We start from the raw sequence: 19426 nt of genomic DNA on the forward strand, positions 1-19426 counted from the left end.
CACCTTTTCCTCTAAGGAGCTCAAAGTGCTATACATGGTCTCCTCTCCCCATTTTAGCCTCACAACAACCCTGTGAAGTAGGTTAGGCTGAGAGACAGTGACTTTACCAAAGGTCAGGGAACTGCCATCGACTCAGAGGTGAGAGATAGAGGGGCAGTTGTGTTACAGGGAGCCTCCGAAAATCTTGTGAAGCAGTTCCTCTTCTGGCGAGGAGGTAAGCCCCACCTCCAGTGGAGAAGAGGTGCAAGGACCAGAGGATGCTAGTAAGAGCCTTAACACTGCACCTGAGCAAGCCGAAGATGAGGGAAACATGCCCTTGCCATCGCCCATCATGCGCAGTAGCTTGAGGCGCAGGGAGGAGCGGAAAAGGCTGTGGGTGACGAAACTTTTATGTTGAGGGAGTTACAAAAACAGACCGCTCCTGGATTCTGCTAGCGCTTGAGCCAGACATGAACTTATGATGCTCTTCACTGTAAATAGGTAAAGGTAAAGGGACTCCTGACCATTAGGTCCAGTCATGACCAACTCTGGGGTTGCAGCGCTGATGTTGCTTTATTGGCCAAGGGAGCTGGGGTACAGCTTCCAGGTCCTGTGGCCAGCATGACTAAGCCGCTTCTGGTGAACCAGAGCAGTGCATGGAAACGCCGTTTATCTTCCCACCAGAGCGGTACCTATTTATCTACTTGCACTTTGATGTGCTTTCGAACTGCTAGGCTGGCAGGAGCAGGAACCGAGCAACGGGAGCTCACCCCACCACGGGGATTCGAACCACCAACCTTCTGATCGGCAAGTCCTAGGCTCTGTGGTTTAACCCACAGCGCCACCCGCATCCCTGTAAATAGTTTGCAACAAAATAAAGCCTGTAAAAGACAAGTCAGAGTCCTGCCTGGCTACTCTCGAGCAACCACAACAGCATCTGACAGTTACCCAGTGAGCTTCGTGGAAACCCTGCTCTCCTAGGTCATAGCCCAAAGGTCTGAACATCAAACCACATTGGCTTTTCAGATCCTATATCTAACTGGACCAATTCTGTTCTGTTTGGGTTTCATTTTATTACAGTCTGTATCACTGTTTCATGAAATTGGAGCCCACAACATCACAATGCACACTACATTGCAAAACAAAACCCACTGGTAAAAATATGCACCGCCAGGACAGAGGTTCATGCAGAAAGGACTCTCTTGCGTTTATACCTGTGAAAGACCTATATACACATGAGCCATCTATCTATTTTTTTTAGTAGTAGTAAGTGAGGGAGCCAGGCCTTCTGGTTTTTCTAGAAATGGTTTTAATTCTGTTTCCCTTTTCTTCTTTTCCATTGAGATAAAATAAGGTGCAAAGTTCCAAGTCACTAAAGTGACTAATGTAATGTTGTCAGAGGAAAATTATATACAGTGACAACCCGCGGTACCTCCAGGGTACTCATCTGTCAAGGAACTCATTTCACATTTCTATCCATTATCTGAATAACCAATAAACCCCCATGACTGCGTGGTGCAGAGAAGAAGCAGTGATGATAGCCTTTATGAAATTTTAACACAGCTATTGCTTTAAATAGCATTGTGTGCATTTGGAATACCACACTGCCAGATCTCTCCTTTTGTTCTTCTCCTCCCCTTATTATTATTATTATTATTATTATTACTACTAGTAGTGCTGGCGCCAATGGTGATGTTTTCTAGAAGGCATCTAATATTGACCTTACCTTTTAGTGACCTTCTCTATTTCCTTTTAACAGTTTTCCAACCCACTACATTGCACTGCACAGGGCTGTATGCAAACAACAGGCTTTTATTAATTTGTGGCACATAAAAAGAACTGTGCTCCATTGACTAGCAACCCATATAAAATAACAGCAATCCGCTGTGTTAATTACAAAAATAGATTCCACAACCTCAGTGTGAACAATGACTTAATCAATGCCGAAAGCAGTGATACTGAAGAAAGGCATCAAAGCATTTAAGAGGAAGTGTTTTGTTCTTTTTTTATTTCCTTGTGGTGCGTGTTTCTTTTTTTCTTTTTTTGACGGAGCAAGGTTGTTCACCATTTTTAATATTCAGATGAGAATGTCATGCTACATGTGCTCCAACTACCTCAGCTGGTCACCAGGGACAGCCCTTCTTTGCTGGTATCTGCCTCTGGTAAAAAGATCTTATTGCCACGTGGGAAGATGCAATGGATTCTTTTTAAGCACACGGTTGGATGTCTCTTCTGCAAATGAAAGGGCTCATCCTGTTTCTGGAAGGGACTGAGATCCATCAGAGGCTCCTGCTGGAGGAACGAGGGAGGTAATATTTGTTTACCTCCCCTCCCCACTGCAGCCCCTCCCCTGGCAACTTCCCACACTGTTCCGGGGGGGGGGCATCCTCGGAACCTCTAGAGCAGTGTTTCTCAACCTGTGGGCCCCCAGATGTTGTTGGACTACAACTCCCATCATTCCTAGCCAGCATGACCAGTGGTTGGGGATGATGTGAGTTGTAGTCCAACAACATCTGGGGGCCCACAGGTTGGGAACCGCTGCTCTGGAGCTTTTTAGGGGTCACAAGGGGCTGCAAGGGAAAGGAGCAATGGGTGAATTGAAATAAATTGAATTGGAATACTTTATTGTCACCTGTACAACTTGTATACAGTGAGATTACACAAGCACCCCACACTCAGCTCTTTTAGTCTTAATTCCCTTTGTTTACTGATGCACACCCACCAAACCCGAAAGTCAGTTGCCCTGTTGTTATCTTTTCATTCAGCAGCCTAACAGCCCAAGATAGAAGCTGTTCTTTACCGTGTTGGTGCGACTATTCATGCTTCTATATCTTCTGTCTGAGGGTAGGAGATCAAGAAAGTGCCGGCCAGGGTGTGCATCATCCCTGAGAATTTTCCTCACTCTCCAGAGGCAATGTTCTTCCGCTATTTCATCCAGCGGATTCACGGGACAGCCCATAATAACTTGTGCTGTATTCACCACCCTCTGTAGGCACTTCCTATCAGATGATGTCAAACCAGCATACCACACAGTGATGCAGTATGAAAGGACACTTTCTATTGTTGACCGGTAGAAGGAGATCATCAGATGTTAATTGACATTGTTCTTCCACAAGACTCTGAGGAGATGGAGTCTCTGTTGGGCTTTCTTAAGCACCTGGGTTGTATTTATTTTCCAAGTAAGGTCTTCACTGAGATAAACTCCTAGGAATTTAAAGGAGGAGACTCTCTCCACACAGCCCTCCCCGATGTACAGTGGGGCTAGTTCTCCTCTCTTCCTCCGAACCTCCAACACCATCTCCTTTGTCTTGCTGATATTAAGGTGCAAGTTGTTCCCTAGGCACCATGTAGATATTTTTTGGACCTCCCCTCTATACACTGATTCATCTCCACCTGTTATTAAACCCATTATGGTGGTGTCATCGGCAAACTTAATAAGTGCAGTAGACGGGTCAGATGATACACAATAGTATGTATACAATGAATACAGGTAGGGACTTAGCACCTGAAAAATGCCATCCCTCAGGGACATTGACTTGCACCCAAAGATCGAGGGAGCCTGGTTCTCATCATGTGCATGTCGCACATTGTGTGTGTGTGATGTCATGCACACATTGCACACGCAATGTTGCATCATTGGAAGGAGGCCGTGTGCAGAGACCAGCACGCTGTGGCTTCAATGTTTGGTGGCTCCTCCTCTCTCATGCTCAGGAGGAGCTGACCACTGAAGCTGCACCATTCTCGGCTCTGTGCTCAGCCTCCTCTGCCCACTCAAGAATAAGGGAACCCAGCCCTCTGCCAACAGATACTGGTGGGGCCAAAGACAGCTTGGCCCCGCAGAGTCAGCCCCCATGCCTTTCCCCATCCTCCAACAGGAAGTTTCGATGAGCTCATGGCAATTCTGAATCCAACCCTTTGTCAGTATACCTACCCATTCACTAGATCTGTGCATTTTCAGGACTACTGAATGAAGAGATGGGAAATCCTAAGTCGCAGCATCTGAAGCTGTAACCTTGAACACATTTACTAGGATGCGAGCCCATTTAAGCACAGTGGGACTTGCCTCTGAGTAAACATGCATAGGATTGCACTGTGAATGGCTTGAAATGTTGGCCCCATTTATTCTCAAGGCCATTATACTGAAAATAATCTTCATTATCTCACTGTTTTTATGGTCAAGTAAGTGAACAGCGTTTATGCCTCCGCCTTCCTTTAAGAGGCCTGAGGTTGTTCAGACAAGGCCCCTTGATTAATGGGAATTTAATGAAGTGGCTGCTGCTGCAGCGAAGCAAGGAGACCTCCAAAGTTGTTTTGGCTAGCCAGGCACATCGCATGTCCAAGGTTTCCTGGAAATCAAACACAGGCGCTTTAGGTGAGCGTCTAGTAGGAAATTGCAGCTGAAGCAGAGGCTCTGCAGGTGTGTGTTCTTAGCTTGAGTCCAGAGAGTTTGTATTGATTCTGCATTGGTAATAGAACCGGCGTAGTTGATCATGCTTGTTTCCTAACAATTCCTTCACAAATTATAAATAAGTGTACTTGAACAAAGACGCCACAAGATTCTTCTGCTTTCTCCTGGGAAAGAGGACTGCCCTGTGTTTCCTGCCACTTGACAAAGTAGGAACAAACAACAGGAATCTTGTTTCCTGAGAACAGTGTATACCTTCTCCCATAATGCTTGGTTCAAGAGGGGCGAGAGGTATTGAACCCCGTAGAGACAAAACAGCAAAGCATCCCATGAACTCAAGTTCAGGTTCTGAATGCCTGCTCAGTGCCTTTGTCTTCTCAGGCCTCTTTACTTTCTGAAACCTTTGAGAATAAACCTTGGTGGCTCATGTTTTCTTTCTAGTTTTTCCCTTGATTATTACACAGCAGTTGCTGAGGGAAAGAGATCTGTGGGTTTCCCTTCTCTTTTCAGTAAGCAACTGGATGTTGCAAGCAAGTGCAAAGAGCATCTTGACAAATTGATAACCTTGCGCTAAATTCTGCCTCAATGTTGAAATAAGCTGTTAGGACTGTGAGCACACTATTGGGCTCAGAAAACTGTTTAACAATTACTAATTCTGCTACACCTCAGTTGAATATGCTTCCGCCCTCCATTCACCACCTTGGCCCCCTCTCCCTACCATCAGGTTACAGACCAAGCTGTAATTAAAACTGACCCAAATCATTATTTATTTCTAAATATGAAAATGTGTGGAAGATTCTGTACATCATGCAATCGTCCTGATGATTATTTTTAAGATATTTGTTGGGGCTTGGCTTTGAGGACAAGGGAAGGGGACAGGGAGAGAGAAAGTTGTTTAAATTTTGGACGTCTTCTGTAACTGGAGTAGTCTGAACTCCAGCTCTGTTTTCTACCAGCTGTTTGTGATTAATCGCAGTGCATGTATTTAACACAGAAAACCCCACACAATTGTGTTGCTTAGATTTTCAGAATATTTCTGGAAAGGGTGTTGTGTGTTGCCTGAGACAAAACTGTTGTCGAATGTTGACTTGTGTCAGCTCAACATGAATGCTCAGGAGGCTCAGTTTTGGGCTCTGAACTCAAATAAATTGTAGATGTGCTTTGGCTGGTAACTGGCCCATGGCTTCATGATGTTCTGCCACACCCTTGTCTGCCTGATATGCATTTGCCATCTGACCACTGAATACAACTGGTGGGGTATTGTTGGACCTGCTGGTCTGCAGTCTAGGTAATCTATAAAGCCTATAAAGCCTTAAACAGCTCAGGACTGCAGTACCACAAGGACCTTCTCTTTCCATATGAACCTCCCTGGACCCTGAGATCATCTTCTGAGGCCCTCTTTCATGTGCCTCCTCCTCGAGAGGTCCGTAGAGTGGCAACACGAGAACAGTGTGCAGCGGCTCCCCGTCTGTGGAATGCTCTCCCCAGGGAAGTTCGCCTGGCGCCTTCATTATACAGCTTTAGGCGCCAGGCAAAAATGTTCCTTTTTAACCAGGCCTGTGGTTGATCTGATTGACATCCTATGCCCTTTTAAAATGTGGCTCTTTTCGGGGTGGGTGGGTGGGAGGTGTTATTGGGTTGTTGTTTTTATTTTGATTGTATATATTTGTGGTTTTTATGTTGACCTTTTCTGTGAACTGCCCTGAGACCTCCAGGTATAGGGTGGTATATAAATTCAATCAATCAATAATCTTAGAGCCCCACAAGTGCTACTTTCCCTCTCCCCCCCCCCCATCCGTTCCCTGGCATGATACTATTCCATGGCCCTTTCCTATGCCAGAGAAGCATCATGCCTGAATGACTAACACAGTCAGTGGTGGCTTGAGAAACTCACTGACATCAGACCCCTCAAATCACACTGGCAGCCTGTGGATCTTCTTAGGTAAAGGTAAAGGGACCCCTGACCATTAGGTCCAGTCATGGCCGACTCTGGGGTTACGGTGCTCATCTCGCTTTATGGACCGAGGGAGCCGGCATACAGCTTCCGGGTCATGTGGCCAGCATGACTAAGCCGCTTCTGGCAAACCAGAGCAGCGCACGGAAACACTGTTTACCTTCCTGCTGGAGCGGTACCTATTTATCTACTTGCACTGACATGCTTTCGAACTGCTAAGTTGGCAGGAGCAGGGACCGAGCAACGGGAGCTCACCCCGTCGCAGGGATTTGAACCGCTGACCTTCTGATCGGCAAGTCCTAGACTCTGTGGTTTAGCCCACAGCGCCACCCATGTCCCTGTGGATCTTCTTAGGAGACAGTTAACTAGTGGCCTAGTGATGGGACTGATGCTTCTGTGACACTCCATCCCTCACCACCTAGGTTACATATGAACCCTGGGAAGCATGTAGGATGGGCCATCCATAAGTGCTCCTGTTGCACTTGGAGCAATGGGTGACATGACTACGTCTCATATGGTTTCCTGGGCACAGCAGAAGAGAGGTTGATTCTGGGGAAGCAGTATTCCTACCAAGAGATGAATGCCCCCAGGGAAAAGCTTGCAGTTGAGGTGTTACGTTTCCTTTATATAGACCACTTGCACAGTAGGGCATAACTTCTGACTGCCAAAATAGGAAGAAAGCATCTTAGCATTTCTTAAAAGCTGTGCAACGAAGGGAAAATCAAATGGCCAGGCAGCAGGTTGCTAAGTTCCTTCGGCTTTCTATGTTCGTGATGGGATCAGTAAGTGGTGTGACAATGCATTCTCTGGAGAGCTGTTACAATGAAAGTGGAAAATGCTGAAACCCTCTCTCCTGTTATAGCTCTGAGATTACTTTCTGCTTTCTACAAAATTCTTGTTTCATCCTCTCCCATCTGACCTCCTGGCTTATTATTGCATCAGCTGTTTCATTTGGGGGCTGCTACCGCAGCATATGCATTTAGCCTTGCCTCTTTGCATACTGAGCGCCACTCCTTAAAAGTGGTGGAAAAGAATGCAGGCTTTAGCAAGTTTCTGTATTTTCTATTTTTAGTGGATAAGCCTCTTGTCTTCTTTGCGAATGAAACAGCTGCTTATTAAACACTGGGTTGCCTGCTTCTTCTAGCTATAGATGTGCATATCAACCCTTAAATTCCTTTAGTATCATAAAAGAAATTGAGGAAGGGGGGGGATAATAATTGTATTCAGTGGCCGTTTTGGCAAAGGGAAAAGAAGGCCCACAGCCAGAAATCTGTATTCAGTGAGTGATGGGCTTATTTTGTCTGTGCTGTGCTACCGTAACTCACATTCTCCTGTTTTAAAATTGTTTCTTTCTCCTCAGAAAGGCAGACAGATGTTTCTGTTTGGCATTAGATATAACTTGGAACCATTTAAATTTCCTTGTCTGAAATGATGCACAGTGTCATGCTCCGCATTTGCTATCATATTTGGAAGGAGTGACAGATTACTACAAATCAATTATTGTTTAAGGGAGAGGAGGCGATATTGTGAAGCAGTTGTCACCTAAGTAAAAATTATATAATTTCCAGCTTCTGCTGTAGCAGACAGAAGGCAACAGAAGATATTGTCAAGTTGAGGCAAAGGAACAGATATTTTTATTACTAATGGTGTCATCAGGACAGACGCCAGACAATAAGTTTGGATTTTCCATTGCTACTGCAGAGTGAATGAGAGAGCGAGAGAAATAAAGCTAGGGAACAGACACAGTTTTTGCCTCTTTGCTTGAGACATGCACTATTTAAAACCTTTCCATTTGCTTTGATTCTAGTGTCAGTAGAGAGACATAATTAGGAAAAGGTTCTTCATCAATAAAAGATGTTCAGTGAAAGACTGTCGTTTGCAAACATGTTTTTTCTTTTAAATATTTGTGAAGGTTAAAAAAAACCTCTGTGTACTATTTTCCTATAACAGTTCTTTACCACCTCTCATATATATATAATTTGCCTCTATGCAAGAAGCCTTGCCCCTTTGACTATACGTTGCCAATAAATTGCCTTCATCCATATGCTTTGGGTATCATTTTTATGACATATGTTATGCAGCTCTGGTATAATTGAACCAAGTCATCCGACAGATAAATTTGCCTGTTGCAAATGTTACTGGAATAGTTTGACGCACGCTTCCACATTACTTTTTCCATGTCACCTCTGTAGCCCCCGCAGTAAGAAAGGGGATATTGCAGTCTGCAAAAGGTCACATGTGTGTGTCTGGCAATGCTTTGGGAGGCTTCACTGTCATTCATGTGTCGGAGACTCTGATCTGAACTTTTGAGCATTGCAGAGATGTACATCTGTCTCTATTTTCTACTTACATTGAAACCAGCCTTGTGTATGGCCCTGGCGTAGGACATCATGTCCTGGAATATCTTTGAAAAGTAGGCTGAATAAATGACACGGTGACAGCCTGAATGAGTACATACTGAATCATTCTCCAAAGGCTTGGTCAACATGAGCATATTCAGCTTGAACTGACCGGGGTGGGCAGAGAGGAAGTCTGCATTGTAGACTGAGGGAATCTAAAACAATTGTTGTGTCAATCAGGACTGAAATTCCCATAGAAAAACATGCAGGGTTGTGGCCACCACTTCTGGCTTAGTTACTCTAGTGTGACATTTACCCTCTTTAACATAACGGGCTGTGCTTGGAATTACCCAGAAGGTGTAATTTGTTACACATTGTTACTAATTGCATGCCACATGGCCAGTTAAGTGTGGATGTCATAGCATTGATGGAACACTTTTTAAAACTATTTTATGAGCAACCCCCTAGAACGGTGATCGTCTGCCATAAGTAGATCACACAATGTGGTATCCAGACCACAATGAATAACCTGAAAGTGCCACTGCTCTGAATATATTTAGGAGAAGAGCAAAATATACATTATTATCAGTAAATGTATTTCAATGTGACAGCCAATCTTCTGGCCAAAGAAACTCTGTTGCAATAGTAGGAATAAGCTGAAATGCTTTTGTGCTTCATGGGCAACGGGTGATTTATTACAAACTCGATGGAAGATACTAGAGAAAAATTTAAGTAGCACAACACAAAATTGCTCTGTGCTGCTATTTTGTTACTTTGATATTGGCTGCTTTTGTGGTTTACGTTTATGAAATATACTATTCAGCTCAGTACATAACAGTTTATGATTTTAATCATAAGTGGTATTTAATTTTGAATTTTTTTGTAACCCGCCCTGCAACCATTTTGTTGAGGTTTTAATTTTTAAATTAAATTTCTATACTGCTCTCCATCCAAGGTTCACAGGGTGATTTACAATATAAAAACACAACATAGTAACAATCAAAACAAGAATGGCCACTCACACAGTTTAAAAGGCCATAAATTGTTTAATTAGTCAAAGGCCCGGGCAAAGATGATGTTTTTGCCTGGCACCTAAAGATATGCAATGAAGGCACCAGGCTGCAGGTACTCCACCCATATCAGTGTTTGATTTATTTACAGGAAGATCAGTCTGTGGGTCACTCACGATTTTTCTTCTTCTGTCTTTATTGGTAGGAACTTAACGCTATTCAAAAGAAGTATGCATATCTAATCCATGTGCTGTAAAACTGCAAAGCGCCATGAATAAACTTGCATGATTAAGGTGCAGGATGTTAAATGAATAAACGAACAGAACAATCCTAAAACTATATTTAAAATGCTTGAATTTAGCAATATTGGCCAAAAAAAATTCCATCATATAGCATGGCTTCTGAAATATGCCATTAAGGCACAACAAAAGGTATTAGGTTGTATCCACGTTTAGTCCTACTTAGCGTAATTTACTCACGCTCATTGGTTGCTGAAGGCTGTATTCAATGTAGTTCTAAGTACGCCTCCCATCAGCACAACAATTTCTACTTGCAGAATGGAACCCTTTCCTCCCCGTGACCCTTAAATTTGTTCTGGGGGTTATTCCAATCCTCCAGAGCAGATTTGATGAGGACACACAGAGGCGGGGAAAGGCTCAATGCACAAATGAAAGCCTTTGCACTGATGGGATGTGTTAGTCCAGCCTCAGTGCTGGAATAAACCCTGTGGAGGCCCTAGCAGCGGTTCTCAACCTGTGGGTCTCCAGATGTTGTTGGACTACAACTCCCATCATCCCTGAGCTCTGGCCTTGCTAGCTAGGGGTGATAGGAGTTGTAGTTCAACAACATTTGGGGACCCACAGGTTGAGAAAGGCTGCTAGGCAGTCAAAATCTTGGGAAGACCCTAGCATTGAACTAAGAAAGCTTGATTGTGATTTTCTTTCAAGATCAAATCAATATTATTTGGATCCATTGTTGCGGGGGCCCTAAAAAGGCTTACAGGCTGGTGCCTACTCTGCCTATTTATTAATCCTGCACTGACTGCCCTGTGCATCTACTCTGAGTAGAACTAACACTGGCTACAGCCCATTGCTGAAATAAGTAACACTGAATACAATGCAAAATAAATATTTACTTTCCTTTGTATATATCATCAGTTGTGGTGTGCTAAAGATACAGCTCTTATTGAAGACTGATGATCATCCACATGTTATTTTTTATTTTTTTTATTTTTTTGCAGGCTGAAAACCACTGAAGTACTAAGAAATTACTAGAGCTTGCCATCCATTTAGGTCAGCTGAAATCAGTGTGAGATGTTATAAGTCAGCTAAAGGTCCAAGGGTCCCCAGCATGACTCTACTGAATGTAATGCCAGGGCACTGATTTATATCAGTTGAGAATCTTTCCCCAGTGCTGATCTGAATGTAACTGCAGGATCTGTAGTTGGGGGGGGGGGGGGGAATTAAGTCCTCTACACTAGCTCCATCTGGTGGTTTTTTTTTAATGTGCAGACTGCAAAGAAGCTAAAAGAGCGAGAAAACCGGTTGTTTTTAATGACTACTAGCTGAATAAACAATTCTGTTAAATGCAAAATGCTGCCTTTGTGGACATTTACCCTTCCTTCCTTCCTTCCTTCCTTCCTTCCTTCCTTCCTTCCTTCCTTCCTTCCTTCCTTCCTTCCTTCCTTCTTTCCTTTCTCCCTGGCATAAAGCTGTTATCATGCTTCTCTGTGCTGTGTGGGCTTTCAGGTGTTAAGGCACAGCCATGGTAAAGGAATGGGGTATATGAATTGCAATTCCCAAAATGAAGCAGAGCAGGAGATACAATCATAGCAGCACGAGAGGGAGGATTGATGTTTGATCATTCCCAAGCCTTTTGCAAGATCAGCTGATGTACATCTGCAAATGAATTTCACTCGGTTCATTTTCTAGATAAATTTCCAGCATTTCTCTTTATACCTATTCCTATTCAGTGCTCTCTGTCTCTCTCTCACACACAGTTTGGCAACGGTGTTCAAGCAATTACTCTGCTGTCTTATTATTATGGCCATTTGAGCTCAGGGGTTCCAGACTAGTGGAAACAGCAGTTACCTGGTTCATTCAGGCTACGGTTCAGGAACTTGGTGCTCTGCACATAGCATCCTCTTATTCTTATGCCTTTACTTCTGGGATTCAAGAAGCAGGGAAAAGAATGTCACTCGAAGCCAGGGAGGGTGATCCAGCCAGCAAAACTTAGCCACACTGCTGCATTTTCTCTTTCCGCCTCACACCACCTTCCAAGTCATTTGTCATGCATTTTTTATAACGTGTTGAGCATCTTGAAGGGTTCAGATGCAAGGTGAACATTTTGACAGTTTTACCCAGGATTTCTGCATGCTACCTAGCCTTGATTTTAATGAGATTTCCGTGTTTTCAAAAATGTAGCTATATTAAGACATTTTCTAGAGTGGTCTACACTTTTATTGGAGGAGCAACAGAGAGCGTGGCTTGGGTCCAAAAGAGTGTGAGGTGGTTTCCACTCAGGCAAAGATGCTTTCAGTAGCAAGGCCCCTGTGACCCCTAAAGATTTGGGGACCTGCCAGAGCCGCTGAGAAAGTCAGGGAAGGCAACAGCTGAATGACATTGGCAGTGTTCCCCAAACATGTATGGAAGTACTTTCCATTGGTGCATAGAAAGAAAACAACTGCAAATTATCCTGCCTGGTAATGGAGTCTTTATGGAGGCCAGTAAAGCACATACAAATGAGTACAGGATTACAGGCAGTGCCGTCAAATTCTTCAAGCCGCTTCGATCCGCCACACTGTTAGGGAAGTGAATATTATTAACTATTTATTTTTGCCATTTTTCACTTCTGAATATCCTCCTTTTTTGTTACAGATCCTGCCATAAATCAGCAGATTTATTGGCTGCAGTTATTCCCACATTGCCTGATTAACCAGTAAACTATATTTCATAACTTTTGTCGTTGTTTCTGGCAGGTGACAACGTCACAGAGACGAAGCAAAGTACCGATGAAATCGAGAGTCAGAGTCAAGAAGCAGGTTTGTGTTGTGCTGTGCTCTGTTAAAGCATTCTATCACTCAGGGTTTCCCTACCTTGGTGAACAATAATCCTAGTCAATGCTATTGACTGAAAACGTTTGTACATTTTCACCGGATTAAGTCGGGGCTTGTGCAGTTCTCTCATTGGAGACCAGAGCCCTATTCATTATGAATGAATGTATTCCTTCCAGCCCAGGAATGCAGTCTTTCCTGTTAGTAACTGGCAGCACATTACATTCCCTTCTTAAGGTGGAATAGATCCTAGAAACCCTGCAAATGGAAAATGTTTACAGCAGTGTCTTATAAGGTTCATACTTCAAAGAAGGAAAGGAATGTGCAGAAAATAAACTAAAGGAGATGAAGGAGCTTTTCTGCCTTTAGTAAACCTACAATTTATCATGTATATTTAGCTTCTAAGTAACAATTTTTCTGCGTGCTGCTTTACAAATTGGATTACTGACATTTCAGAAAGATTCGGTGAACAAAAATTCAAAACTTGAAAAATAAGCATCATTCAAAGCTCATAAAAGCAGTAGGAATAAACTGTGGGTGTCATTCAACCAGGTTGCACTCAGAGTAGACCCATTGACATCAGTGGACATAGCTTAGTCCACTTCAGTCACTTTAGTGGGATTTACTCTGAGTAAATCTTAGTTCAAACCACCCCGTGTTTAAAATTTCTGAATTACACAATAAAAGTGAACTTTTTATAGAAAAAACTGTCATGCTTCCATTCAAAGCGGGTTATTTTCCTTTTCTGTTATTTTAGGTTTCTGTGGGGTGGGAGCTGCCCAAAGTGGCCTCAGCACAGCGAAACTATCAAAGTAACTACCCTGTAACAAGTAAAAATTGCTTTGAAAGCCCTTATCCCCCTGCTGCATTATACACTGGGTTATTTTTCATGTACTTCAAATAGCATACTCTTCATCTTGTCTGGCCCACCTAACCAGCACTAATGGTATATTCTGTTGCTTGCACATATTTAATTCAGGTAGCACGGCCCATCTTTTAGTGAAAACTTTTCTATCAGCGCTGAAAGCTTTTATTAATACCTGGAAGCTACAGCAGGAGAGGTCCAATCACTCAATGCAGTAGAGCGAAGCAGCCAAGCTATCCAGCCTACATTACTGAGTCATTTGGTCTGTGTATACGGCATTGTGGCTGTTTCTAAAGAGTTGAATTTATGTTACAGCAAAATCCCCTTCCATTCGTGCCCCTTGTTATGGTCTGCAGGAGAAGCACTGTGTATGAAACTCTATCACCCTTCTGCCATAGAATTCTGCTGACTCTGATTATCCAACTATTTATTCACAGTTGCAATGTTCTCTTGATGCTTTCTGATTTAAGCTGATTTTATCTATCAACCCATCTTTAGGCTGGTTTTTTTTATGCCTGCTTAGTGAGCATCTACACATGTGCAGTCATGCACTCAGTTTTCATTGGGACTCATTTTAAATATCATTTTATTTTTTAAAATGGCAAGAGTTCCATTCAAATCCTGCCAAGATGTGGTTTTCATTTTGCTGTATCAAATCTAAATGTTAGAAATGGGCCTGAAAAGTATAGCTTTTGATATGTCACAGGTAGAATGTCTAGAGAATAAGGGCCAGGCCTTTAATGATTGGAATTATGATCTAGGTACACCTAACTTCTTTCTCCCCTACTGTCTTATTGCCAGCTCTTGAAATAAAGGACAAAGTAGGTGCTGTGCATTGGAGCGTCTTGCTCAACTTTTCTTTCATGTGGGAATGAGCACTGCATGTGTTTTCTGACATGAGACATGCCACTTGAAGTCTTGCACATACGATTTCCTGCTATCAAGTCCTCTCTCCAATCAATGATATCTAATCACCTGTAGACTTACATTTACACACTGTAGGCTTACATTGTCTTTGTCCATGGAGTTTTCTTGGCAGGGATACTAGAGTGGCTTCCTCCTCCAGATGGATCACGTTTGGTCAAAACTCTCCACTATGACTTGTTCATCTTGGGTGCCCTGCTCGGCATAGTTCATAGCTTCTTTGATATTCAATCAAAGGCAAGGCAGTGATCCATGAAGGGGCTTGAATTATGGTGCTGGAGGAGACTCTTGAGAGTCCCATGGACTGCAAGAAGATCAAACCTCTCCATTCTGAAGGAAATCAGCCCTGAGTGCTCACTGGAAGGACAGATCGTGAAGCTGTGGCTCCAGTACTTTGGCCACCTCATGAGAAGAGAAGACTCCCTGGAAAAGACCCTGATGTTGGGAAAGATGGAGGGCATAAGGAGAAGGGGATGACAGAGGACGAGATGGTTGGATAGTGTTCTTGAAGCTACCAGCATGAGTATGACCAAACTGCGGGAGGCAGTGGAAGACAGGAGTGCCTGGCGTACTGTGGTCCATGGGGTCACGAAGAGTCGGACACAACTAAACAACTAAACAACAAACAACAACAGACTTATATTTACACACTGGGCTGCTTTTGTCTGCCGTTTTTCCTTTGTCTGCCCAACACTGGTACAATCTGTACCACTGTATGTCATGGATTCTAATCAATATTGATCCAGAGCAGAGTCCAGTGTATAGTTAGGAGAGTAACAACTTAAACACGTTGCAGGATTCCCCCCTCCCCCCAAAAATAGACCAGAGGCAATTGTATTTCATCCAGCAGAACTTTACTGATACTGAAGGCAAATGAGCATAATGGTCACAAATCCAATACATTCAGGATTAGCACTGTCCGTAAGAAATCCAGTTGCAGCAGACTTAACTTAAGCTTACAATAACATATAATAAGTCTCAAACCTTAGCACTAAGCATCTATGTACAGAACACCACACCAGAAGGAAGAGAGATAGAAAGAGAAAGTGTAACCCAGGCTCCTTCTGACCTTATTATTATAGTCAGCATGACTTTGACTGTAGAGACAAGAGAACCAGTTTAAGCCAGCTGTACTAAGCTTCTCTGAAGGAATAACCCAAACATCAGGAACCTTCTGCTTCCTTCTTTCACACAGAGAAGCTTCCAGAACCCTCTTGAATTGAGTGGAACAGGAAAGATCTCTACACATCAGATCAATACTCTCTGCACCAAAAAATGCAAACTGACACTGTGTACATATGATTTACAGGCATTTTGCACCATCATTTCTACTAGCATATTTGGTGAACAAAAACATACTTAATTTTATACACTGATTCCCCCCTATTTTTATTCGTTAAATTCATGTAGCACCCTTCATCTGAAGATCACAGGGCATAATCTTCATCTGAAGATTACAGCATAACAATATAACACAAAATCCATATCATAATAAGAACCAAACAAACCCCAGATAACATCTCCTATGCACATTTAAAAGGTCATAGATAGTTTATCTGCCAAAGACCTGGTTATACAACACCTAAAGATATGGAATGGAGGCAACAAGGTGAACCTCCCTGGGGAGAGCATCCCATAAACGGGGAACTGCTTCAGAAATGACCTGTGGAAGAGGCACACAAAGAAGGGCCTCAGATGATGGTCACAGGTCTGTTCATATGGGGAGAGGTGGTGTCAGGGATGATTGGTGGGTGTTAGAAGAGATAAGAGTCTGGGCCTCCAGCCAGTTTTACAGGTTTATTGGGTCCATTTTCCTATTTACACATAGAGCACTCAGAGCACGTCCGGCTCATTCGGTATCAGATGCAGAGACTGAATGTCCCTTTCTTTTTCTCCAGTGTAGCCAATTCCGGAGCCTTTTCCTTCCTCTTTTACGTGAAGAGCTAAGCCCCGGAAATTGCTCCCCCCTCCCTGATTCATTGCTTCCTGAGATCCCTTCATCATCCTTGGGTGCCATCTTGGGTGCCATCTCTGAGGGGAGTGACAAAAAGGCTGCATCGCGTGGAGCATCGCAGGCCCGCCCCCCCCCCCGCCCCGGTGCACATCATCAAATCAGTCTCTTAAGATTAAGCCAAGAAAGAGTATTCTCTATAAGAATGAATATCAATATACATATTATCAAGACTTTGAGATTAGACCACTGAAGAAGCCCGGAAAACTATCTTGGGAGTGTGCTACCTGCAAGCCCCAGTTAAAGGGCCCCATCGGGGGCGAACAGCGGCCTTTTGGTTACTTGGACTGCCAGGGCGAAACAGGTGCAGAACGCCGACACACTGTTGTCTACAACTTCATTGTCTACATTTTTTTAGCATCTATCTACAATTCTACTAGCACCTCTCAGTATTGTGAATATCATCAAACTTACCTTTTGTTGGTATCTTCATGAACTTATCCAAAAGACTGAGTTAAGCATTTGAAAAAGCTATTGAAACCAGATAAGTTCATTTTAGGCTGGGTAGCTTGCAAGTCTTTGTGGCTTTTTTAAATGTTTTGTATTTTTCTCAGAAGGTTGAGAAAGTATGTATAATTATTGTTCTGTGTATATTAATTGACAACGTGTTGCATGAGTTGCACTCCACACTCTCTCTCTCTCTCTCTCTCTCTCACACACACACACACACACACACGGTGCACAGCATGGCCACTGCTCCAGGTGCCCATGCAGGTAACTCCGCCACTGATTGCAGTCCTAATAATTATGGCGACTCCACTTTAAGCAAGCATGTGCCACTTGTCGTAGCAGTATGCCACAGTGGTTTATTAAACTTACATTCCCCAGCCCACCCCACAGTAAGCTGGGGCTGCAGTTTATCCTGCGAAGTCCAAAGACCTCAACTATTGTGCAAAGCACTGGTGTGCAACTGAGTGGAGGGCACGGCCGTCTAAAAATAAGAAGCATTATAGCCGAACAAATTTGACCATCAGGCTGCAAACCTATTCTCACTTTTCAAATCCCATTTAGGGCAGTGAGACTTACTCCTGAGAAAGCTTGCAGACATAGGGTTGCCACTATCAAGCTGCAATCCTATACACACTAGGAATAACTGCCATTGAACAAAATGGTCTAAACAACAATAAGCAACACGTTGGCTAATAATATACTGAGAATATTTTTATAACACTATACAGTGGTACCTCGGGTTAAGTACTTAATCCGTTCCGAAGGTCCATTCTTAACCTGAAACTGTTCTTAACCTGAAGCACCACTTTAGCTAATGGGGCCTCCTGCTGCCACCGCGCCGCTGGAGCACAATTTTTGTTCTCATCCTGAAGCAAATTTCTTAACCCGAGGTACTATTTCTGGGTTAGCGGAGTCTGTAACCTGAAGCGTCTGTAACCCGAGGTACCACTGTATTGTTTAAAAATTCATAAACAGAAGATGTATAATATGTGCATGGAGTCAGAAACTGATAAGAATCAAATAAATGTTCCATGAGCAGGAATGGTAGGAGTGGTAAGTCACTGTCAAAGATCACTGAAATGAAGGCAGAATGCCTTTCCACAGTCAAGATCCTACAAATGTGAGTTGATGGGTGCTCCAAACGTCGCAATAGGGTGCTCCGAGCACAGCAGCAGACAGTACAGTTCTTTCAGGATAATGAACTGTTTCAATGATAAATCTTCATCAGCTGGCAATAATATGAAATGAAAACCATTACATTCAAATACAGTCCAGTGAAAGAAATGACAGGCCTGCATGTTAACCAACCAATAATAAATACATACCAAATTAATAGTCTCCAAAGGTTCATCAAATGGCCATTGAACAAAACGGGGCTCATTCCTGAGCTGTCAGTCACATATGCCCCCCTTCCTTCCTTCCTTCCTTCCTTCCTTCCTTCCTTCCTTCCTTTCTTTCTTTCTATTTTGCAAGGTGCAGCCACAGATGCTACAGTCTAAATGGAAGGAGAAGCTTCTTAACTCTTTCCCTTTGGGTAATTTTTCAATTAAAAATGGCCCCCGAGTTGCTTTCCCACCAATTAAATGAAAAGATAATCAAAAATATCTATGTTAGAATGAAACAAGAATGGCCGGGAAAACTGTGGGCTACTCTTTGATCAGTTAAATTGACAGCATTTTGCAAATCTTCAAAATGCATTGTATATGTTAATGGAGCATAGGATTCATATTTTTATAAGAACTGTTTGTCCCTCCCTCCATCTTCACCCAGGTTGTAAATATATGTTAATAAACCATATTTATTAAAGAAACGACAGTCTTGATTCCCGGTGGAAACATTAGCCCCTGGAACCCCTGAAATTTTGCTACTTCTCAGCAGAGATTGGGGGTTCCACACAACCTTTGTAACAATATTGTACAGAAAATTGGCTTTTCTATGAAGTATGTGCTTTAGGCTTTGTTTATTTTGATACTGGGATCAAAAAAGAAGCAGCAAATGTCAAGATGAACATCTTTCTAAGTGTCAAAATGGGGAATGAAAACATACTAAGAATATGTAAGAGTGTGAGGAATTAGAATGAGCAAAAAATGCTCTTACTTTGTGGAAGAATTAGTCAAATAAGCAAAGTAGTTGCACATCATTCCTTTGTATCCATATTACTGTCCCATGGAAGAAAAGGACAAAGGCCTAAAGCTAATGACATGAATAACAGATGCATTTGAGAGCAGGTGTAACAGTTTACAATCATTACTAAACTCAATTTATAATCTAATAAGTGTAATTTCTCTCTTTGAAAAACAGATGAGGCAAAACCTACCGTTGTAAACAGCTCAACAGATGGAGGAGAGAACGTTTGCAAGGAAAAAGGTACAGATAATAAAACTGGCTTTAAAAATATCAAATTCCCAAAGGGGATTTTATAAAGCAGTATTTTTTG

At 42.8% G+C, this 19426-nt stretch overlaps 1 protein-coding gene across 4 annotated transcripts in view; it reads left to right on the plus strand.

The window, feature by feature from the left end:
- The window catches only part of MACROD2 (mono-ADP ribosylhydrolase 2), a 981328-nt gene that overhangs the window by 870614 nt on the left and 91288 nt on the right, over positions 1-19426 (plus strand). For all 4 annotated transcript variants that reach the window (XM_083730558.1, XM_083730560.1, XM_083730559.1 and 1 more), the window contains 2 exons: positions 12665-12727; positions 19291-19356. In XM_083730558.1, coding sequence (XP_083586684.1) covers positions 12665-12727; positions 19291-19356 — 129 coding nt within the window. The remainder of the gene's footprint in view (positions 1-12664; positions 12728-19290; positions 19357-19426) is intronic.

The sequence above is a fragment of the Podarcis gaigeae genome (genome assembly GCF_964106915.1).
Source record: "Podarcis gaigeae genome assembly, chromosome: 3".
NCBI lineage: Eukaryota > Metazoa > Chordata > Lepidosauria > Squamata > Lacertidae > Podarcis > Podarcis gaigeae.